This window comes from Perca flavescens, chromosome 5 (assembly GCF_004354835.1).
Source record: "Perca flavescens isolate YP-PL-M2 chromosome 5, PFLA_1.0, whole genome shotgun sequence".
In the NCBI taxonomy this organism is placed as follows: domain Eukaryota; kingdom Metazoa; phylum Chordata; class Actinopteri; order Perciformes; family Percidae; genus Perca; species Perca flavescens.
The window spans coordinates 34,692,551-34,716,062 of NC_041335.1; the positions used below are offsets into that span (position 1 = coordinate 34,692,551).

Genomic DNA, 23,512 nt, shown 5'->3' on the forward strand with positions numbered 1-23,512 from the left:
TGCAGCAGGACAATGATCCTAAACACACCAGCAAGTCCACCACCGAATGGCTGAAGAAAAACAAAATGAAGACTTTGGAGTGGCCTAGCCAAAGTCCTGACCTGAATCCTATTGAGATGTTGTGGTATGACCTTAAAAAGGCCGTTCATGCTCGAAAACCCTCTAATGTAACTGAATTAGGACAATTCTGCAAAGATGAGTGGGCCAAAATTCCTCCAGGACGCTGTAAAAGCCTCATTGCACGTTATCGCAAACGCTTGGTTGCAGTTGTTGCTGCTAAGGGTGGCCCAACCAGTTATTAGGTTTAGGGGGCAATCACTTTTTCACACAGGGCCATGATGGTTTGGATTTTTTTTCTCCTTTAATGATAAACACCTTCATTTACAAATTGCATTTTGTGTTTACTTGTGTTGTCCTTGACTATTGTTTAAATTGGTTTGATGTTCCGAAACACTTAAGTGTGACAAACATGCAAAGGAACAGGAAATGAGGAAGGGGGCAAACACTTTTTCACACCACTGTATATTGATACCTGATGATTATCATAATGTTAACAGATGATGTGCAGATCTTTAACTGTTACGTAACATTGAATGTTATAACCTTGCAAGAGTTTCTCGTGTTAGCAGGCTCCGTGTTCTGCATGTACGCCCGCCCTAGAAGGCAAACGTCAAATGAGAAATGTGGGAATCTCATGTCTAAATAATATAACATTAAATATAATAAATGTTTTATCAATTCAAAACGGGCTCCTTCTTTTCACTTATCCACATCCGTGATCTTTTGAACAGAAATATTGCATGTAAGTCTGTCAATGGTAAGACCTTTTTAGTTGAAATCTGTGTATCTTACATTATGACTAATGTATGAATTTATTTCTTACTGATATTGACAAAGTAGCACATAATATACAAGTCTTAACATCTGTGTTCAGGCTCAGGGAAACTTTATTTTTCCACCACGATCACTTTTTCCTGCAGTGGTAGAGCTTTCTGTTAGATCAGTAAAGTACTTAAGGTGCTCTGCACTTTGAGCTCATAATAGTCAATCCAATTCTGTTCCTCTTTTCTATCTTCCTCCAGCAACTAAATCCTAAAGGATCCCATCTTATGTGACCCACTGAAGATGAAATTCCACAGAGAAGCTGCAGTTGTCTGTCTAGTAGACGGAACAAGAAAGGCAGGTAGAACAGAGGCTTTATTGTCAATGTTTCGATACCAAAGCCTTAGATTGGTCAATAGTACAAAGCACTGTTACAAATGTAGGAGGTAGTTGACACTGAGTCTTCACTGAGCATTGTAAAATGCATAGAGAAACACTATGGCCATACTGACTCTGCGTTCTGTTTGCAGTGCAGTGTTGTACCATTGTTGTGCTATTATAATTTCACAACTGCTTAAAGTATAAAACTCATACATAAATTCATATCCAACTCAAGAAAATACATATGCATTAGTATAGCAGAGAATCACACTATAAATACTTTATATTAATTGCTTCATGTGCTGCTGATTATTGACTTATGTAACCCAAGCGGGGCTTTTTACACAAAGTTTGGCAATTATATGACTTCTGTTGGATTACATAAATAAATGAATAAAATGTTACATCAAGTTACAGATAAATTAAGGGCATTTCCCCTCCATATTTAAATTAATCATCTTTCTTTGTGCACTTGTGCTTCCTCCAGCTCCATGATCCCCTCTCATGAGCAGGCACTCCGTGGGTTAAATGCGCGCAGCGCCACCCCAGCCAGAGTACCCCAGGCAAATGTGGAGAATTTTGCCGGGCACGTTCCAGCTCTGCTGATATATGTGGATGCAATCCGGTGGAGCCGCTTCGCACCAAAGGTGTTGTAGTGTCCTGGGAGGACTTGGTCAACCTGTTTAATGAATATGCCAGTTGTTAAACAATTTAAAAATGATGTACAGTGCATGCTGCATGCCATTCTAAATCATCAGTTGTGACTCAAGCATGATTTCTCTGGGTACCAATCTGTATCCATCAGAACATGGTACATAGCTCTGATTTAAGGATGATTATGACATTTAGCAACTCAAAAACAAATTCTGGAAATGACTTAAAGGTCCCATATCATGCTGATTTTCAGATTCATACTTGTATTCTGGGTTTCTACTAGAACATGTTTAGATGCTTTAATGTTCAGAAAACAAATTACCTTTCTCATACCATCTGTCTGAATATACCTGTATTCAATGAAATGCTCTGTTTTAGCGGCTGTCTCTTTAAGGCCACCTCCTGAAAAAGCCCAGTCGGCTCTGATTGGTCAGCGTTTCTGGGTCTTCCGCATCTGCACTCTCAATGTCTCTGCACCGTCATTGCACTCAGTAAATGACTGTAAAGGCATTGCAGCGGCACTATCTACCAATATATAGTGTAGTTGTGACATCACAATCGTACAAAGGTTCTGACGCCTCATTTAAAGGCTCAGTTTATGAATAAAAGCTGTGTGCATTTCTCTGTGGATTGAGTGTTTTGATACTTTCACAGTATTTGTATAGAACCTTGAACCGCATTATAATCAAAAAAGACATGGAAATCTCACTTTTTTACAATATGGGACCTTTAACTTATTATCTTTTCCAGTCTCCACATACATTTGCTGGAAAAACACTGCCGTTGGTGAACTGTAAAATTCCATTGTCACGGAGCGTCATCATTAAACTCTTTGTAAATAGTGCACTAAACCATCAAGCCTTCTTTTCTTATTGTTATGCCAGTTATATTGTACATATTTGCGTATTTATGTTACAATTTCTTTTACATTTATTGTTTATCTCCTTTTAATATTTTATGTTTATGTATGCACCATCAACAAAGGCAAATTCCTCGTAAATTACTTAATTGGCAATAAATCATTTTCGGATTCTAATTTTTAAATGTACATACTAGGGATCGACCGATACTGGTTTTTCAAGGCCGATACCGATTATTAGTAGTTAATGAAACCGATAACCGATATTTGGAACCGATTTGCATTTACAGTGAAAAAGTCAAAATTAAGATTTTGGAATGTTACAAAATCCAACACAAAACCTTGATTAAATTCTTTAAGCAAGTTTTTATATATTAGAAACTTTCAACATAATACCCAGTAAAATATAGTCAGATAGTGTTGTGGGCGGGACATTAAGTCAGACTCAGTGGTGAGTGAAACCAAAGCAGAGGGACAGACACAGAGCTGTAGCCGAGCCAAAGTAGTACTTTTTAATTCATTAACTTTATCGGTTATCAGGCTAATAAAACACAGATACAGATAATCTGCAAACTGCCAAAAAACGGCCCGATAATCGCCCAGGGCCGACAATCTGTCTATCCCTAGGACATACAACTCTGTCAAAAGCACTGCAACTATTAGGACTATTAGGATATTTTCATTATAAATCTAATAGTTTTTAGACGATGGGATTGGATACCTTGTGCATCAAATCTCTAAATATATCGGACCCAAGATAGTGGAACAATGAGCTGAAAAGGTGAGGCTACCCTCCCCCGGTGTGTATCTGGGTTACCTGTTCGCTGTCCACCAGCCCCACCAGGCGCTCACAACTGCTGATGTAGTCACTGACGCGGCTGTAGGGCAGCCAGTCAATCATGGCGCCGTCATACACTACATCTCCACTGAAAAGCAACTTATTGTCGCGGTCATGGAGGCAGATGCTGCCCCGAGAGTGACCGGGCATGTGCAGCACCGTCAGCTGCCTGTCGCCCAGGTTGATGACATCACCTAGACAGGAGAGAGGGAGGGATGGTATTGTGTTTTCTTTTTTCCCCAATATCATTCACACATACAAACACAATATAAACTTGTTATTTCAAGTAGCGATGTTGCGATACCAGTATCGGAAAAGCCTCCGATACCGCCTAAAATGCTGGCATCAGTATCGGAAAGTACTGGAGTTTATGCACCGATCCGATACCATGTAATTTAGCCCCGAAGAAAATCTACTTTAAAGAAGTTTGTTTATGTTTTTTTTCTGTTTTGACTGACTGTCAATCTAGATAATAAAAGAGAGTTCTATGGCGTTCATTTTTTGTGATTGTTCATGTTTCACAAAAAGTTTAACCTGAGCTGGGCCGAACAACAAAGATAGAAATCATAACACGTTAACACATATATGTTTTAAATATGACACACCGGTATTGGATGAGTACTCGGTATCAGCCGATATGAGTTCAGGTATTGGAATCGGTATCTGGAAGGAAAAGAATGGTATCGGACCATCTTTAATTTCAAGTCCGGATCCCACTCCCAGGCTTACACGTAAACTAAATCCTTTTGTTCGTCATAATTCGGCTGGCTGAGTCGAGCCAGGGTTATATTTGTTCCCCACATGTCACAACATATCACCCTGACGTGCAGAGTCTCCAGGACATTCAGGATATCATTGATTTGGTCCGAAAGTCGTACAGTGTGACAGAAGGGTGAAACTGAAACACACCAAGGAATGAAATATTCCAACTGCACTGCAGCAGTGGCCCTGACGCAGCAGAACAAGTCGGTGCATCGACTGATGGTGCACAAATTACACTCTAGGAATACTAAAATAGGGATGGGTCAAAATAATCGACCCTCCAATTAAAATCGATCTTTGTTTGAGAGATCTGATATTGGTTAATAAAATCCCCAATCGATCTTAAAATATGTTAATTTTTAAGTAAATAGTTCTTTAAAAAACATTTTGGGGGCCAATTCTTAATGTAAACTTTAACCTGGTGCATTTTAAAAAAAGAACAGGGTTGCTTCTTGCTTGTAGAATTTACAGCACGTTCTCTTAGAATTTCTTTTATGTCTAAGCAAAATTGATATTGTAACTGAAAATTCCCTAACCTAAATTGATATTGAATCAAAAATGTAATCAAATCAGGACCTTGTGAATCGGAATCGTTTCGGGAAGTCTTTGGCGATACCCAGGCCTTATACTAAAGACTAGCCTGACGAGCCAGACCCACATCCAGATGTTGGGATATTGTCTATGGGTTGGGTCTGGGAACTCACCATTGACGGAGTTCAATCCGAGGGGCGGGATAAACGGTTGTCTTTCAAATTCCCTCTGCACGTGGGTCTGGCTACAACCAGGCAGAGCAACGAGGAAGGTAGCGGAGCTAGTTGATAGATTAAACTTTTGCCGTATCCAGTCGGAAAAACTCTGAACACATCTTCCTTTTTTAAGAATGATTTCAGTGTAGTTCTTTGTTCTTTTCTCAAAAGAAAAACTTAACTCCAAGTCTTCCAGAAGACCGCTGTTCCCAGCAGCAGCAGCGATAAGCCCCGCCCACTGACTCTATACACGATGTGATTGGCCTGACTAGAATTTGTTTTTTCCCGCTAGGGTGCGTCTAGATTTCTAGGCTAACTGAAGACGCTAACAGGCAGAGTTTTGGTAGCCTGGAAATCCAGACCCAAATCCGAAAGATCAAGGGTCTGGCATTGAGTAATTAAAATGGCCCAACTCGAGGGGCGGCACCAAGCATGCATTTGGAAATCTCACTGCACGCAATTGGATAACACTACGACCAATCACAACAATACACAGGGTGATGTATCCAGAGCCCCATACGCTTAGCTACCAGCGGAGCTAACCGGGAGATTAAACTGTCGTCATCGGTTTAGCTCGCCTCTGGCCCGCCTATATCAGATACACCGATGTGATTGGTGCAGCTCGGCTACAAGGGGCATAGCTAATGAGCATCATTACTCAATGCCAGAGTGACTCGCTGAGCAAATTCAAATTGTGCTCTCGCGAGAACTCTGGATTTCCAGGGTAGAGTTTTGGTCCAAACTCCAACAAAAAGAAAGCTGCTCACCCCAAATGCTAAAACCTTCATTATATAAACTGTGTGCAACAGCTGTGATGAAATGAATGTACAATCCCAGAGAAATGTGTCACAATGTGAGTTGAATCAGTGACTGAGATGTCTATCTGCCAAGAGCACAGTGGGTGACGGCTGAATCAACGCTGTGAGGTTATTAATACTCCATGGGTGCTTTCCATATGCAGGACCCATCTCTGCATTCTCTTCTTCTGTCTTTCTTGAAAGAAACAGAGTCATCAGCACACTGACTTAAAATAGAACTGCTCTGCAAAGACAGATAGTGAATGAGCAAAGCAGCTGCCTACAAAAAAGATGATTTCAACGCCTGTCTAAGAGCTACATGTACATCCTACGTGTGTTTATTTTCTCTCTCTAGTCCAGGTCAGATTGAATGTATGCCCTTATAGTCTATTAATGATGGTGTTTGTGTATATGTTTGCATGCATTATGAATAAAGTCTTCTTCATGTGTGTGTAAAACTATTGGTAGATACATACACATTGTGTATAGATTATATTGATGATTATTTCCTGTAATATTCTGCCACTTTTCAAGCCTATGGAGGGTTTTTAGGCAATTCTCCTTCACATTTCCCTTGCAAATTATATGTTGGATCTTTTTAATTTGTGTATGTGGAAATAGATATTAATAGAAATACTCCTGCCTGAGCAAATGTAGCACGCTTTGTAACGTAAGCTTTGCACCATCCATGATGACACTGATGAAAAATGTTAGCACTACTTCACACCTCATATGTTGTATGCGTGCGTGCGTGCGTGCGTGTCGACCTCTAGCTCACCCAGTAAGAACGTGGGCCCCATGTAGGCTGAGTACTTTGCATCGGCCCAGGTTAGAATCCGACCTGTGGCCCTTTGGTGCGTGTCATCCCCCATCAAAAAAGATCCAAATAAAATAATCTTTAAATAAAAAAAAAAATGGAATGTGTGTGTGTGCATTCATTCAGTAATTTTTGGTCTTCTGCCAATTCATTGTGCGGTGAAATCCTCCTGTGGGGGTAGAAAGGATTCCTGTATGGAGCATAATGTGCAGAGTAAAGCTACTGAGTCCTCGCCCACCCATTAAATATCGCCTAATGGTATCGACCGTGGTGCTTATCCCAAATGCGTTTATGATGACCTGGCCTTTTATCACAGATCTCTTCCCCTTCTTGAAATCATGATCTGCAAAGGCTGCATCTCGTACCTACCCTCCTGCAGGATGTGTGTGGGCTGCACAGCCTTGACTCTGTAGTGCCTTGCCCTCCATCCTGGACTGGGAGCCTCGGCTATCTCTCTGTCGCTGAGCCAGGTGGCCGTCTCGAAGTTGTCTCCGTTGGCCAAGGCATCGACCTCGGCGCTGTGGACGCCCACCTGTTGGAACTGATGGAGACCGCCCGAGTGGTCGAAGTGGGCGTGGGTGGCGATGGCCAGCAGCGGGTTCTTCCTCTGCGGGTCTTCGCCGAGCAGCCCCTTGCCGTCGATGTAGTCAGGTAAGCTCCTCAAGCCCAGACCAGTGTCGATCACCACGTCCTGGTGCGAGCCGCGGAGCAGCCAGATGTTGGCCCGGTTCTCGGACTGGTAGAATCGCTCCTGGATCCAGAAGAGGCCGTCTCCCAGCGATTTGTGAGCGTACCAGTCGGCTGCAGACATCCCAGTTTCATGCGCTTGTCGAAGTAACCTGCTGCGGGTATTGTGCTGTCAGGTGATTGGTTTTTTGCGGAGGAGAGGTGTAAACTAGCCTTCTAGCTAGAGGTGATATGTTTTCATTGAGGTTAATGTGATGGTGACGGCCGACACGCCCTTGTAGGAGGGAGAGCGTGCTCATTGGCCGAACACGGGAGTGACGACAACATAAAGCGCGCTACTCTATTGGCTGTAAATAAGTCACTCCTTCTCAAACGTCAGGCAGGGGCGGGCCACGTTAAAGCCACATTTACGCATACTGCTGAGTGTAGTGTAGTGTGTGTGCAATAGGTTTCCACGCCGGTTATAGCAAAGCCGTAACAATTATTAGGTTTAGCTGTCAATTTATTGAATTCAGGAGTTAGTTAACGTGCCGAACAACAGATAAAACGGAGTAGCGGAATGTTAATGACAAGTAAACTCGAAAAGTGAAAACATGGAGACGTAGTAAAGGCTATATATGCCACTGAACAGCCCTGAAATACGTCTCCACATTAGGAGCACTTTACTAACAGTCCCATAGTGAGTATAACAACGTATTGTATGTGTTGGTGAGTCTCTGATGTAATATTTCAATGTTGACCCAACGCTTCATAGTAGGCAAATTTAGGCAAAAGGCGATGAGAGCTATTTTACATGAACTTGTTGTGTCCACACGTGTTGGACAGTGGAGTTGACTGACGGCATGTGTGGACTCTGTGCTGCAGGTACAGAGGAGGCTCGCAGCCATGGCAGGAAAGGGTCGTGGAGTGGCCGCCTTCACCTTCAACATCGAGGCTCTGGGCATCGGCAGGGGCAGCATGCCAGAAGCCAGGGTGGGGCCCAGTCCGCTGTTTCCAGTAAGTGCCGAACACACACACACACACACACACACACACAAAAGCAAGCAAAGATCCCACGATGACATATATCACATTGCAGTATATTAGCTGCTCTACTGAAATGCGGATAAGTGGGGTCATCACCACTTTGGCCACTCAACCACTTCTCTACACATTACACACTTATCATTCCAATAAGCATCTTGCACACTACTTTGCACTATTACTTTTTGCACTTTACATCCCACTCCATGTGTACTTGTCTTGATATTTTGTCTTATTTGTATATTTATATTTTTGTATATTATGTTGATATGTGCCTATATGTATATTGTTGTCTCTATTGTACACTATGTGTCTATATTACTATTTGCCTACTGAATGTTTACTGCTACATGTCTATTTGTTGAATGTATAGAGAGTTAACACTTACCAAAGTCAAATTCCTTGTGTATGTTAGTATACTTGGCCAATAAAACTGATTCTGAATTCTGATTCTGATTCTGAATCACCAATAAGTCCTCAAAGTGTTGTATGGCTCAACCTTTGAGGGATGGTGGAATTTAAAGTATTTAATGACAATTCAGAGAAACATAAGCATGACATTTCTAAAGTAGACTTGTGTCAAGAAAATGTGTAGGCTTCATTATGATTTATTTAAACTAAAGTACAAGCTATGAACAATGATGTATTTGCATATATAAAATATAAGTGTTATTTGTCATGGTAATGTTGAGCACTTGCATGTTTAAAAGCAGTGTCCCATCAAGGGCCTCTTCCTAGAGCTGTGGTTCCAAAAAGTGGGGTCCAGGGACCCCCAGGGGTCCTTGAGAGGGTTCCAGGGGTGAATAACTTATTTTCACTATAATTCTATAAATAAGTAACACAATGACAGAATGTATGATTATTTTGATCATGAGTGTCATACACTTTGTCATAAAACATCTAAAAGCAAAAAAGCCTATCAGACAGGGGGACCCTAGGACAAGATCTAACCAAATGGGGGTCTGATATGTTAGTTTAGGTGTCCTTGATGTGAAAAATTTAGGAAACCACTTTTGTAGATCTTCCTCCTGTTGTAGGAGGATCATAGAGGGGAAACTATCAGTAGGATGCTTCTGGTGTTTTCTGCGCGATGCTCAAATAGAGGGCCATAGGGCACACATTACTTTTGGGCCCCAATTCCACTTCATCATACTTTCTGTGCATTGTGCATATGTCCTTTTGAATTCAAGTGCCATTTTGAGTACATTACACATGACAGTTTGATTATATTTTGCACACAGGCCCTGAAACCAACCAATTTACTACAAACCACCTGACACACCTGAGGCTTTTGAGGCCCCCGGGGGTCAGTTTGCCCTGTTGGATTTGAAGCCTTGCTTTGTATTTGATACCGGTGTCCGCTTGCTTAGGCTGAAAGACCACAAAGGACATACGTTCAGGATGTTCTGTGTCCGTTTATTAACACACAATTTTGAGTGCAATGCGTGTAATATAATATATAATAACACAATGTGTTTATTTTTCATGCTGAGCACTTCAGTGACTTTTGTTCTTGACTGACAGTTTGTACATGTCGTAAGTCCCTGTGTCATCGGAACACCAATTTTTAAGGTAGCTTTTTCTTAAATTATACAAAAGGGCTGTGCACCATAACTTGGCAGGTTAGAATCCAACCTGGGCAGCATGTTTATTTGTCCTGACATCTATTTTACTGTAATTGTAGGATCAATTTGACACTATCACTGTACAGCATTTTACTGTAAACAACGGATGTAGATAATATGATAATAAAAAATAAGTAAAATAGAATCTGTAGTAAAAGAAATTGAAGGTAACACTGAAACTGTATCGATAAATGTACAGATTCTCCAATATCATGCCACATGTGCTCCATATTGTAGGAAGCAACTGTGGCTAACCTAAAGCAAATCGTTTTAGGGCTGTACAATTAATCGCAAATTCATCGAAATTGCAATATGGACTACTGCAATATCCAAATCGCAGGGAGGGGCAATATTTGTTAAAGGCAAAATATGTGTCAAACCCTTCTGAATGAAGTATTGTGGCGCTGCAGAGACGTCCCGGGCTACAGACTAAAGGAAAAAAAAAATATTTGTTTGGTACAGATCCTCGCAAAAATCACACTTTAATCATTTAAATTTTTTTTTTTTATTAAAATATTCTTTTCAATGAAAAAGTTATAAAAATAATTCCCTCCAATATCGTGAATCATATCGCAATCACAATATCAGTCAAATTAATCACAATTACATATTTTCTGTACTTCGTGCAGCCCTAAACAGATCTTTGAATTGCTATTCTCTCCCTTCCACTATCTATCCTCCTCCAGAACACAGACTTTAAGCCGGTGCCTCTGAAAGCCGGGGAGGATGAGGACTACATGCTGGCCTTAAAACAGGAGATGAGGGGAACGATGCAGCAGCTACCACATAACATCAAGCCTCAGTCCAACAAAGCAGGTGAGGAAGAGGGTAGTGCACTGGATACCCGACATCTGATAGCAAGACAATAGGTTGCTGTGAGGGAAGATAATGCAGCACTTAGGAACGGAGGCATTTCATTTAGGGTCATGTCTGGGAAAAAGAGAGAGAGGCATATTTATGGCAGACTATTAAGTTACAGCTGCTGCCTCGCCCAGCAGTTTTATGTGATTTCTACAGTCTGGCCTGATATGGTCTTTTAGATTTCCCTTACTCAGCGATGAGCTAATGTACAGTATCTCACAAAAGTGAGTACACCCCTCACATTTTAGTAAATATTTCATTATATCTTTTAATGGGACAACACTGAAGAAATTACACTTTGCTACAATGTAAAGTATTAAGTGTACAGTTTGTATAACAGTGTAGATGTGCTGTCCCCTCAATAACTCAACACACAGCCATTAATGTCTAAACCGCTGGCAACAAAAGTGAGTACACCCCTATGTTAAATTCCCATAGAGGCAGGCAGATTTAGGCCAGTTATTTCATGGATCCAGGATACTATGCATCCTGATAAAGTTCCCTTGAGATACCTAGAGATTGGCATGGGGTACTTTCCATAAAATCATCTCTCAATGCAAATCAAACCAGCTATTAGGCTAACCGACATAAAACCATGCCAATCTCTAGGTATGGTGAAGGGTATGTGATGATGTGGGGCTATTTTAATTCCAAAGGCCAAGAAAACTTTATCAGGATGCATAGTATCCTGGATCCATGAAATAACTGGCCTTTTAGGGGACAGCACATCTACACTGTTATACAAGCTGTACACTTAATACTTTACATTGTAGCAAAGTGTAATTTCTTCAGTGTTGTCCCATTAAAAGATATAATGAATATTTACTAAAATATGAGGGGTGTACTCACTTTTGTGAGATACTGTATATCTGTAAAACGTTATAAATGGAGTTTTCAGAATATCTTGTCCTAAATGTTGTCCGATGCTTAATTTCGGTGCGTTGTATTGACAAAATAATGTGCTTACTTTAATCACAATGGGCTAGGACTTGGACTAGGATGGATTATGTCACTTTTGTTTTGGGACTAATACAACTGTATAAATATGGAGCACACACGCAACGATTGCTGACTCATGGTTCTGATAAACTGCTGAATGGGATGTGAAGGTGAATCGCGGATTGTTAAAGAGTGTACTGAAGCCCAACTTTCTCTTGTTTACGTGAAACAGAAGTGGAGAGATACACGGAGAGATACCTGAAGCAAAGACAGCTAGACGATGAGAATTGGACTCCAGGTACTCGCATAACATATTGTCTTGTGATTACAGCAAGTATAGCAAAAACAAAAAGGAAAATAATAGCAATACTATTCTTGATATTTTAGACTGGAACCTCCTCCCAAAAGAATTGATGCCCCAAAAGAAAAAACTTCGCGCTAAACCAGGTATGTTAAAGCTATTATGCGTGTAATGAGATTTCATTCTGTGGCCGTAAGAATAAAGACAAAATGCTTAAATCCAACAGAGGCAAAGAAGAAAACTGTGAAGATATCGCGCAAAGACACCGAGGCCTTGCTGACTAAATTAGATGTAAGCTTTTCTTCACTTGTTTGTTCTGTGGTCAACTGCTGAGCATTACGCGTATTGTTCATTTTCCTCTTGATGTGATTTATCAAGTACTCATTAGGGCTCGGCAATATATCGATATTATATCGATATCGTGATGAGACTAGATATCGTCTTGGATTTTGGATATCGTAATATGACATACCTTTTTATTTTTACTGGTTTTAAAGGTCCCATGACATGGTGCTCTTTGGATGCTTTTATAAAGAACTTAGTGGTCCCCTAATACTGTATCTGAAGTCTCTTTTATATAGACCTTAGTGGTCCCCTAATACTGTATCTGAAGTCTCTTTTATATAGACCTTAGTGGTCCCCTAATACTGTATCTGAAGTCTCTTTTATATAGACCTTAGTGGTCCCCTAATACTGTATCTGAAGTCTCTTTTATATAGACCTTAGTGGTCCCCTAATACTGTATCTGAAGTCTCTTTTATATAGACCTTAGTGGTCCCCTAATACTGTATCTGAAGTCTCTTTTATATAGACCTTAGTGGTCCCCTAATACTGTATCTGAAGTCTCTTTTATATAGACCTTAGTGGTCCCCTAATACTGTATCTGAAGTCTCTTTTATATAGGCCTTAGTGGTCCCCTAATACTGTATCTGAAGTCTCTTTTATATAGACCTTAGTGGTCCCCTAATACTGTATCTGAAGTCTCTTTTATATAGACCTTAGTGGTCCCCCTAATACTGTATCTGAAGTCTCTTTCCCAAAATTCAGCCTTGGTGCAGAATTACAGCATTACATCTGATCGCCTAGTAGTCACATGAAGGCGTCAAGTTGGTGCAGTTTAGGAGTTCAGCATGTGTATGTACTTAACAACTATGCATGTCCTTCTGAGTAATTAAATCTTAATGTCAACATATCAGGAACTGGAAAAGAAAGGTGACGGGAACCCTGAAAAATCTGACGATGAAACGGAAAAGAAAAAAGGGAATGACGAAGAGGAAGAAGAAATTGAAGCAGAAGAATATGACGAAGAGGATATCGAAGAGGTTGATTACAAATCATAACACAAAACCGTTCTTGTCCAATTTCCTAAACACAAATGCGGTCAATATGTAAGAAGCTGAGTTGATTTGACCTCATGAGTTTCCTTTGTTTCTCTGTAGGAAAACGACTACATCGACAGCTATTTTGACAACGGCGAAGATTTCGGCGCGGGCAGCGATGACAATATGGACGCAGAGGCAACATACTGACACCGTGACTCATCCACGCAAGCTCACCGCTGACGTAAACAATCACGTGATTGTTTCCATTGGTTAGATATTGTAGATAAGTTGGGGATGCTGTTTAGCAGAGTGATAGTTTTTGGTTTGCTTTATTTTGTGTGATTTTTGAGAGGCGAGCTTTCCTTTAAAAGACTTTTGTAAATAAGAAATGCCAAACTATTTGCTCACTGGCAATAATTTATTCAAAATAGATGTATTTATTTTCCAGCCTGTGGCACATTTCCACAGGTTGAAAGGCACATACTGTCAACATGAAATGCTTTTTTCAGAAAGTATCAAGTGAACACAGTGATAAAATAAAAGGGCTATATAACAAATTCTAAAATCTCTCATAATTACAAGAATGAGTCATTGTGGGAATAATGTGCATTTCCCGTTTTGTTTTTTAAAAGGGGAAAAAAAAAAGAGGAACAATTCAATCAACTTTCTTGGAAATTTAACTGGTACTTCCAATAGCTTTGGAAAATCCACTATTTCTAACATGGCAAAAAATATGCAATTGGACCAAACTGCTTCAAAAAACAAAATCCACAGAATGAATGCTTCTCTTCCATCGCTGAATAACCAGAAATAGGTCAAGTGTGTCGCTGTCCGTCCCGGTTTGTTTTTGAACTCTGTGGATACAGTTTGTGTGTAGCTTACTAAGAATACCAGCAGCATAGATGGATAGATAACAAAAATCACCTCAGTTCTACTGGCTACACTGAGAACTCAGCCAAGGGTAGCGTCTTGTTTTTAGCCCATCGATGGTCCTTGTTGAAAAGCATACAGACAGACACAAGGGATTCCTAGTTTTTCAACCATCGAAAAATTCTCATTATAAAAGTGACTGTCAGACAGGTTGCATTGATGTATTAAGTCTATAAAAACTATTCGACAATGGGAACATCCACCCAGTTTTATTAGATCTCTGAGTTAGCGACAAATTTGTATGTGAAAGTTAAAATCCCTGTTACGTTTTCTCATGCCCTCCGTGTCCACCGTCTACTGCTTTGGTCACAACTTGTCCCTGTGGATCTTTGTTACCCACGTTTCCGGCCCCTGCGTTGTCGTCTTTTCCAACACCAAAGCCTGCATTATTGCCGCGGTAATGTCCATGAGGCGTGATGTGAGGGGATGGCGTGGGAACGCTGTGGTGGCTGACTTCAGCTTTCATGAGAACCTCGTAGTACAGCAGATAAAACACGGGCGTGATGATGCCCACGACCAGCATGATGGCCACAGCCGTCCACCATCTCATGCCCCAGTCTGCGCCGTAATAAGGGTCCTTTTTCTGCACCGGTTTGTACTCCACTTCCCCCAGCAGTGGCTGCTGTTGCTGTAGCGTTAAGGAGGACACGACCTCGTTCAGGCTGCTCCGAGACGGCCCCGTGGACTTCACCAGCCGCTCGATGTCCTTGTCCTTCTCCAGGAGGAATCCCTCCACGCTGTCGGTGGAAGAGGAAGAGTCTGTAGAGAAGTCAGAGGGGAGGGAGGCAACGGGTGAGATCTGGGCCAGGCGCCTGGTACCTGAGGGGGAGGCAGATTTGAGAGGCCCGGCGCTGTGAGTCTCAGTGAGGACACTAAAGCGCCTCACAGGAATCTTGACCGACCGCAGGGCAAAGAAGTCCTGCTCCGTCAAGAAGTTGTTGGCCCGCTTTATATCGGCCACCTAGGACATGCACAGAAGACAGATCCATTTATGATGCTGCTTGACAGACACAAGCTACGATGTTACATTTAGGCCACAGTTACATTGCTACGTTTTGGTTGGAAAACAAATATCTCTAGCTACGTTCACACCGCTCTGGTGTTTCAGAGCTTCTAAACCGGAGACATTTGAAAACACAAAGACCCCGTTTTGGTTTTGGACTCTCCGGGGTTATGTTGCAGTCTCAACGGCCACAAACTGAGACCTTTGGCAACACTGACGCAGGCGTTTTGCAGCCTGATTGGGTCTTATCGGTCATGACGTCTTGTTCTCTGAAACTAGGCTACTAACTACCAGCAACGGGCGAAGTATACAGGCTGCCGCCTGTTTAACCCGGAATGCGCATGCCCAGTGTACGAGAATGTTGATGAGATGTGCAGTTTGGGTGTGATAGTTTAAAACAGAGATTAGTTCTTCTACTGGAGCTAAAAAAAAAAAACTTGTGTGCCCAGGGATCTCTTTGGCTCAAAAACTCGGCCTAAAAACCAAAATGTAGCAATGTAAATGTGGTCTGAATATTCTGAATGCAGGAAATAATTTTTTCTTATTTTATTTACACACCCAGCAGTTACGGAGCAACATTATCAATCATTTGGAGTCGTGTTTCTGGCCACCTGACAAATCTTTTGTCCAATATTCAAAAGCTCCGTTTTGATCTCTACCAAACCTTGGTGGAAATATCTGGCTCTTTACCTGCTAAATGTTCAACGGCTAGTTGCTAACTGTTTCTGCTGTGTATACAGCACGTAGTATACAATGGGTTATTAGAGCCATTTCATTGAAAAGAGCTGCCTGCTGAGGCGGAAAACAACGCTATAAGAGGTGAGAGTGAACCAAAATGGCAAGTTGCAGGCCTCGTAGCCAAACAATGAGCGGAAACTCGCCATAAAGCTCAGTGAAGTTGAACAGAGCTGCAGATTTGGGTGATAATTCTGTGGGTGCATTGCTAGCACAATCGACCCCTTTCACATTGTCATTTGATTCATTATTATATAAATAGATTATAGCCGCTTTAAAAATTTACATTTTGTGACTCGAGAACTACTCTCCTTAGTCGTTACTAGAGGGTAGTTCAGTCTTGCAGGAATAGGAACAGAAACATGGTGTTTCTAAGTAGTGGATAGTACTTTGCTGATGTAAAGGAAAAGGTGGACTCATTTCTGAGACTGTGGCCAAAACTGGAAATTAACAATGAGTAATTTCATTGTTAAGAACTTCTTTTTTTTTGTACATTTTCCACTTAAATCATAAAATGACTGTTGGTTAGATAGATGGAAGTAGTGAACTCCAAGACATCAGTTGGGACTCGTAACTAGTGGGCATTGGGGGTGTGAATCTTCACTGGTCTCACGATTTGATTACCATTATCCTGTCAACAATTCAAATCGATAGCACGATGCATCACTTTCTCAATATTATTATATATTGCTACACAAGGTTTTCATCAACAAATTCAAGCAGATGGATATATTGTTGCAGCCCTTATTGTGTAAAGGGCCAACAATGTTTGTGTAATGTATGTTATGTAAGAAGAAAGAAGATAGTCTACTAGAGAGAGAGACACGTCTGAGCACAAACATACTGAGCAATGGTACTGCAGGGCAATGCTGTTCAGGGTGTCACCCTCCTGGATGTCTCTGGCCAGGTAGACAATATCGTCCATCCTCTCTCTGGAGGTGCTCCTCCGCAGCCTCTCCCTGCCGCGTGGCCGCAGCTCATAACTCTCCCCGTCCTCTTCTGACAGGTCATTCTCTGAGCCATTGTTTCCAAACAGATAGGCATGGCCGCCATTTGCAGGCTGCACCATGGTGGCTGACTGGAACCCATAGTGCTGGCTTATACTGGACATTTTCTGCTTCACTGTATTGGGAAGAACAGAGACAGGCTTGAGTACAAAATACCAGCAAGGTATGCTTTACTTTAGTTTCGCTTTAAACAAGGGACGTAACTGTTCTATTATTTGCCTTTACCCACTTACCGGTAGTCATTATATCCACATTACAGAAGGATTATTTATCAAAAATTCCATTGTGTAAATATTTTGTGAAAGCACCATTAGTCAACACTACAATATCGTTGCGGTATCGATAGAGGTATTTGGTCCAAAATATCGTGACATTTCATTTTCTCCGTATCGCCCAGTCCTAGGAACTATCACTTTGTACCAGCTGCCAGTGTGAATATCCCACTGTTTCAAATAAACTTACATAATAAATTAAACTATACATATACCAAAAGACTGTAAATGAAAACTGGCCTATGTGAACGTTATGACACCATAAACCATGAGTTTCTTTCTCTGAAACCTTCAATTAACTAGGTAGCAGTCAACTTCTCTTATACTTGTACGTTTCTGGCGTTGTTCAGCATGCTAAACAACCGACTAAAGTCCATCTCTCTGACAGACAAACTAGATAAGATGTGGGGCTCTTCCAGTTTGATAAGCGACGTTACGGGCAGAACGCTGAGTCGTCGAGATGTCGATGTCCTAGGAAATATTTTTGAAATATTTATGCTTAGTTAAGCATTACGGCCATGAGAACATCCCATGGTAATGCGATATTTGTCAGATAGCGTTACCTAGCTATTCCCCTATCACAGCTTTGATGCGCTGCCGTCAATAAAGCAGACTTCATTCTAACTTTAGATTACTACTTTGAACGTGAGGTAATGTTAGCAGCTAGCAATCTAAGGTGTTGACTATATGTACACCTACACTTCTCTTCTTTATCAAGCACGCAAGGGTGCGATTAACAGGCTAACGTTACGCTTGCAATCACTTTAGTTAATGTGGCTAAAATTCCAAGTTAGCTCGCTACTATTCAACTAAGAAATTGGCTATGAAACAACATGGATAATGCTACACCTCAGTCTCTCTCACCTCACAAAAGTCCAGTCGATATTATTGTCCAACAGGAATAATTACGTAACTTTAGAAACACGTATGTTTAAGCCACCATATCAATTTGTCAACAGTTAGCTAGCAAACTGAGAACCATCTGTACAAGCTAGGCTACTACCATTGCTAACTAGCGTCCACCTATGTTATGTGAATGTGACTAGTAACGTTTGTACATTTCTATCGGTTAGTTGTCACATTTGATGAATGATGTATTTGGAGGAAGTCATCAACAAAAACATTTACCTGACAAAGTGAAAACCGATCAATCAATTGACCTGGATAATATCCATACTTCCACGGGATTATTTTCGGTCTCACCGTCCCTTCGATTAGCTAGTTGTCTTGTCCAACTGCTCACGCCACGTCCACAGAATGTTTACGTAATGACGTTACAACTGACGATTCCTCCAACACGTCGCGAGATGGCGCTAAATGTCAACGGTGGAACCCTGGGAACAGACAACTGAGCCAATATTTTGGATTGAAGTTATTAATATGGGATTATTTTATTCAGACAGGTGTAGCGATAGCGATAAATATACCCGTATCAACTAATTTGTTTACGTTTACCTAAACTAACTGCCCTGTTATTTAAAATACAACGTATCCAGCCAGTAGAAAATATGCTAATTAACGTTTGAGTTTATGGAGGACATGCAGGGTAAACGTTAGCTTAACCAACTTTAGCGTCAGCTAAATTCACTTTAAAATACAGGAGTAAATTGTATCAAAGTCTCTTTTTTTTCTCCTAAATTATATGTAAAGACAGCACTGCCCTCCTGGCATTTAGTTGAGGACGTATTTGGCGTTAACGTTATACTTTAATGTATAAATAAACAGCGAACAACATGCTAGGCTACGTCGGCAGGCATGCAAGAGGCACTTTGCATAAAACTACACGTGTGTCAGATTTTAAATTTCTTATGAAGAAGTACACATTTACAAAGTGTATGTGTAGCGACTACAAGAGAGGGGGGAGTAATTTAGCCCCCAGCAGGACTGCTGCTCGGGGGGGCTGGCTCAATGCCTGTTCGGGTCACAGGGTGGAGCTGTCCACCGCCACACCGAGCACCCTTGAGACAAATGGGATTAAAACATGTCTCATTAGGCAGCGACCGGGAGACGAGCCGGGAGTTCCTGAGTAGCTGCAAACTAATCTTTCTGTTGGAACAGTGAGACTTGTGTGTGTGTGTGTGTGTGTGTGTGTGTGTGTGTACAGTAGCAGCAGCTCTCACATGGCTGCCGGCGGACGGAGCTGCGCGTAGACTAGAGAGAGTGGAGAAGGTCCTGAACACACCGGGGGGAACCGCTCCGTCTCCGCTATTTCTCCCGGCTTCTCCAGTCCCGTTAGATGACATACGCGCTTCATCCCACGCTGTTCACCGGGATCCCAAAGCCGAGTCCAGTTCTTAGTAAACAATACGAAATGATGCAGTTATTATTGGCTGCTGTTTGAGAAGGGAATGAGCCGAAGACCCCGAACAGCACTCATCGATGTTATCCTCAGCAATAAAGACATTATAGTAATTTATCTTTTGGACAGAGAGGGCCAAGCAAGGTGTCAGGTAAGTTGGAATGCATTACCTTACGTCTCTTTTCAAATGTGCTTTTGTTTGTCATCGGGAGTGTGGGCAGTATAGGCTACAGCGGCCAGCCAAACTTTGCTGTATTATTTCATAGAAAGACTTGGACGCAAGATGATATCTCTTTGTGACACATGGCTATATACCGTCTCTAGGACAATGCAAGCGCCTCAGATTTATGTGTCAGTAATGATTGGTGACTCCAGGCGTTATTGCCAGTGGTAGATTAATAGCGCAGAGAATAAAGGAAACAAATGAGTAGCGATACTCCTCATCAATTATGCCAGACAGCTCAAGCAGACATATTGTATAACACTATAAGAAAACGATTAAAAGTGGTTGGCCACTGCTAATTTCTTTTTTGCATTGTGCCAAGAAACCCCCCTCGGAGCAGCTAATAAAATTGAAAAGCCTAAATATTGATTCAGCGCAATCAGTAAATGAATGGCCGGGCAGCCCATTGAGGACGGAGACAAACGCTTCCATGGTTACATCCAGGATCTCCAGTGTGATTACTGCGCTTTGTGTGGGGTTTCTCTCTCCAACTGAAAATAAAACAACAATTCAGGGGGGGACTGCCACACATGGTGAGCTGGAGACCCTCTCATAAAGGCTCCGTTGACTAATCTATATAGGCTTAACTCGGGCCATAAGTAATCTTGGCACACTTAAAGTTGCCCACATGTGCTGTTACTATTAAATCAACCGTTGGTGCCTGTAGCCTCATTGTGCCTGCCGCTTTTTTGCGTGTTTTACGCAGATGTGCAGGCTTCACAGTTTACACCAGTTGATGGTGTAAACTGTGAATCCTTGAATAATTGAATATGTCCACCTTATCTGTTATCTATTTGACATGATGTCGTCTTGGTGCGTCCCTTGCAAATCTCTTTTGTTGCCTCCTCTGCGGCCCCTCAGTCGAGTTAAATCCCTTTTTTTTTCTCCCTGGGGAGGAAGGGAGGGAGCTGCTTGTGTATCCATTCAGCACTTACACCTGCTCTTCCTCAGCGCCAACCCTTCACTGTTAACTGTTTCTGGAATGTATCTTTGTATAAAAGGGTGGCATCATTGAATCCATCCCCCCCACCCCCTTTGTTTGTATATAAGCAGCAAAACTTGCCATGACATTTTCACACATTTTATTCAAGCCTACAATCTCTATTTCCATCATCCCAAACCCACAGGGTCACAGTCTGTTGGTCTGTTTTTTTATTTTTTATTTTTTTGTAGATTTAGATCCTATAGGAGCTACACTTGCTCAGAGCTCAGGTCCTTTGTTTGTCAGCGTTTATGTCATCGCCTGGCAGGGGTCAGCCCCCAGTCGCCTGTATGAGGGTCTGAATGTGATTCACTGGGCGGAAACTGTTTTACTGCCTGCCTCTCTCTCCTTCTGTCTCACGCCTCTAATGGCCGCACAATACAAAAGGGGACAGTGCCATAAACAGAGCCGCTTCATTGATGAAAGGTGCTGGAGTGTTGCACATTGCGGACAGGCTGAGATTGATGTTTGCTGCGGATGAGAGGGGCTTGCGTTTCCAGTGTGTGGGGATGGAGGGAAATGGTAGCTGAAGGCACAGCTCTACGTACACTTAACCGCCCTGCAACAGGCTGGCCGGGCCCGCCTCCGCTGATCCGTTCACCCATGGATCACTGTTGGGGGCAAGACTTGTAAATTATGTCTTTATCTGTTGAATGAAGGACATTTATAAAGTCGAATTGGAACTTTGCATGCCTTTACTGTATATATACACTCCATAAATACAGATATTCATGATTTATTTTGTGATCTACAGCAGTTCCAAATTACTTCCTAGACATCTCTGCAAAAGTTATGTTGAAACACAAGTAATTCGTTTGTTTTTGTACGTTTTTTTTCTGTAGCTCACAATATCCTCTTTTAAAGTGCTCATATTATGCTTTTTGGCTTTTTCCCTTTCCTTTATTGTGTTATATATTTTTTTTACAGGTTTACAAAGTGAAAAAGCCTAAAGTCCATCCCAAAGGGACTGACCATCTCCAACAGAAAACACTGTTCACAAACTGCTCCAATCAGCTCTATTGTAGTCCAGCCTTTACTTCAGAGACCAACGTGGTCACTTTGTAACACACGTTATAATGCTCGGCTAGCTGCTAGCGTGGCACGCCCTCATACTCTGCTTCTGACTGGCTAGTAGTCCTTACCTAGCTACTGCTAGATTAAACCATGTAAACCTATTCTGATATAAATACAATTATGAACATGAAAATGATCATAATATGAGCACTTTAATAATCAAGTGTAATTGCAGCCCTGCAGAGAACTATTTCATTCTTTTATAGCACATGGTATTACAGGTAAACACAATGAAAAAGGTTATACATGTCTTCCCCTCAGTGAGTGTTCTACATTTTTTACGATGTGGGAAGAGAAAACCAGCAGACCTCATACACCTCTCATTAGTTATGGTCTGGTTTTCATTTCCACACCTTGAGAGGATAAAATGTTGCACCTACGACGTTACCTCTTCTCTCTCCGATTACCATTTCCCTCAGAAGTACCACACAGTAGAATAATTCACTATCCTTTGGTGCAATACCTTTAAATCTGCCTCTGTTTCTGTTGCTGGGAGCTGACTGGGCTGAATGCTCAATGCTTATTTGAGTTTATGAACCAGGTGTTATCATTTTTGAAACAGCAAGCCAAAGCTGGGTTGAAAATTGTAATTGCATGGAAAATTAATAAAAACATTGTCAGAAAAATAAATAATAAAAAATACAAAACAAAACAATACAGTTATCTATAAATCCTACCTAGAGAGATTCATATAATTAAGAACCATGATGCGAACTGGGACATAGAAAAATGACCAGATGAAGCTTTGATTTTGTTGCGTGTGCTAATTTCTAATAGAGCTGCAAAGATTACTTGTCAAATATTAAAGTAATCGCCCAAATATTTTGCTTATCGATTATTAGGTTTGAGTCCTTTTTTATGATAAAGTCAAAATTCTCTGATTCCAGCTTGTTAAATGTGACTATTTTCTACCTTTGAGTTGTGGACAAAACAAGACATTTGAGGACATCATCTTGGGCTTTTCGGAGACACTGATCGTCACTTTTTCACAATTTTCTTAAAAATAATCGACAGATTAATGGACAATGAAAATAATCGCTAGTTGCAGCCCTAATTTCTAACTGTAGGACAGGAACTATGCTGTGTGTGTACATATAATGTACATACTGTACACGCCTTCCTGTTGTTTAAGTTGCCTGAAACATGTCTGGGAACCTTGAAAAAGTTGATTTTAGATTCAGTGAGTGGACAAATTGAAGTCGTTAACATGTCTCTTTCAACGTTCTTTAGGAGTTGAATACTTTGTTTTTCAAAAGTCATTCAACAGCTCATGCTTACGCACGGGAGACGGTATCATGTTTTAGTAGTAGTTGTCCTTGGAGCAGAGGGACAGGAAAGTGGTGGGCCCTCCGACATGGCCAACAATCCTGAGGTCTCCTCAGTGGGCCTGACCAACCACATATTGTTCCCGGTGCGATGATGCTGGTACGGTCGCTGGAGCAAACCCTCGGCCATGACCTCGCTGTCAACTCTCATAATTGTACTTTTATACATACACACACACAAACACACATGCACACACACATTTTTTATCTTACTAGGGCTGGGCAATA

At 41.4% G+C, this 23,512-nt stretch overlaps 5 protein-coding genes across 5 annotated transcripts in view; 3 read left to right on the forward strand and 2 right to left on the reverse strand.

Annotated features, from left to right (window-relative positions):
• Positions 1–1,155, forward strand: part of rtkna (rhotekin a) — a 93,731-nt gene extending 92,576 nt beyond the window's left edge. Inside the window, exon 11 of the mRNA XM_028577958.1 lies at positions 1,083–1,155. Within this exon, the coding sequence (XP_028433759.1) occupies positions 1,083–1,096 (14 nt within the window). The 3' untranslated portion in view covers positions 1,097–1,155. The remainder of the gene's footprint in view (positions 1–1,082) is intronic.
• mblac2 (metallo-beta-lactamase domain containing 2) lies at positions 973–7,603 on the reverse strand. Its single transcript, XM_028577959.1, has 3 exons — positions 7,046–7,603; positions 3,534–3,748; positions 973–1,882 (listed from the first exon to the last, which is right to left on the reverse strand). Exons 1-3 carry the CDS (start codon positions 7,485–7,487, stop codon positions 1,706–1,708), a joined length of 834 nt encoding a protein of 277 aa, XP_028433760.1. The 5' UTR covers positions 7,488–7,603; the 3' UTR covers positions 973–1,705.
• A 133-nt stretch (positions 7,604–7,736) lies between these two features.
• polr3g (polymerase (RNA) III (DNA directed) polypeptide G) lies at positions 7,737–14,054 on the forward strand. Its single transcript, XM_028579029.1, has 8 exons — positions 7,737–8,042; positions 8,228–8,359; positions 10,698–10,827; positions 12,044–12,109; positions 12,199–12,258; positions 12,339–12,403; positions 13,309–13,434; positions 13,552–14,054. Exons 2-8 carry the CDS (start codon positions 8,249–8,251, stop codon positions 13,639–13,641), a joined length of 648 nt encoding a protein of 215 aa, XP_028434830.1. The 5' UTR covers positions 7,737–8,042; positions 8,228–8,248; the 3' UTR covers positions 13,642–14,054.
• lysmd3 (LysM, putative peptidoglycan-binding, domain containing 3) lies at positions 13,839–18,695 on the reverse strand. The gene is made up of 3 exons (XM_028579027.1): positions 18,510–18,695; positions 16,947–17,224; positions 13,839–15,325 (listed from the first exon to the last, which is right to left on the reverse strand). The coding sequence occupies exons 2-3, from the start codon at positions 17,211–17,213 to the stop codon at positions 14,627–14,629; spliced, it is 966 nt and encodes a 321-aa protein (XP_028434828.1). The 5' UTR covers positions 17,214–17,224; positions 18,510–18,695; the 3' UTR covers positions 13,839–14,626.
• Positions 18,696–19,568: 873 nt separating this feature from the next.
• Positions 19,569–23,512, forward strand: part of adgrv1 (adhesion G protein-coupled receptor V1) — a 172,231-nt gene continuing 168,287 nt past the window's right edge. Inside the window, exon 1 of the mRNA XM_028577354.1 lies at positions 19,569–19,831. The gene's annotated coding sequence lies outside the window, so the exon portion shown is untranslated. The remainder of the gene's footprint in view (positions 19,832–23,512) is intronic.

Excerpts from the sequence above, each read along its gene's own strand:
- mblac2 (XM_028577959.1), bottom strand. The coding sequence starts at position 7,487 with ATGTCTGCAGCCGACTGGTACGCTCACAAATCGCTGGGAGACGGCCTC. Across the intron at positions 3,749-7,045 it reads CACACACATCCTGCAGGAGG|GTGATGTCATCAACCTGGGC; the intron begins GTAGGTACGAGA and ends TCTCCTGTCTAG. Across the intron at positions 1,883-3,533 it reads GGCTGGTGGACAGCGAACAG|GTTGACCAAGTCCTCCCAGG; the intron begins GTAACCCAGATA and ends TTCATTAAACAG.
- polr3g (XM_028579029.1), top strand. The coding sequence starts at position 8,249 with ATGGCAGGAAAGGGTCGTGGAGTGGCCGCCTTCACCTTCAACATCGAG. Across the intron at positions 12,110-12,198 it reads CGATGAGAATTGGACTCCAG|ACTGGAACCTCCTCCCAAAA; the intron begins GTACTCGCATAA and ends TTGATATTTTAG. Across the intron at positions 12,404-13,308 it reads CCTTGCTGACTAAATTAGAT|GAACTGGAAAAGAAAGGTGA; the intron begins GTAAGCTTTTCT and ends TCAACATATCAG.
- lysmd3 (XM_028579027.1), bottom strand. The coding sequence starts at position 17,213 with ATGTCCAGTATAAGCCAGCACTATGGGTTCCAGTCAGCCACCATGGTG. Across the intron at positions 15,326-16,946 it reads CCCTGCAGTACCATTGCTCA|GTGGCCGATATAAAGCGGGC; the intron begins GTATGTTTGTGC and ends TGCATGTCCTAG.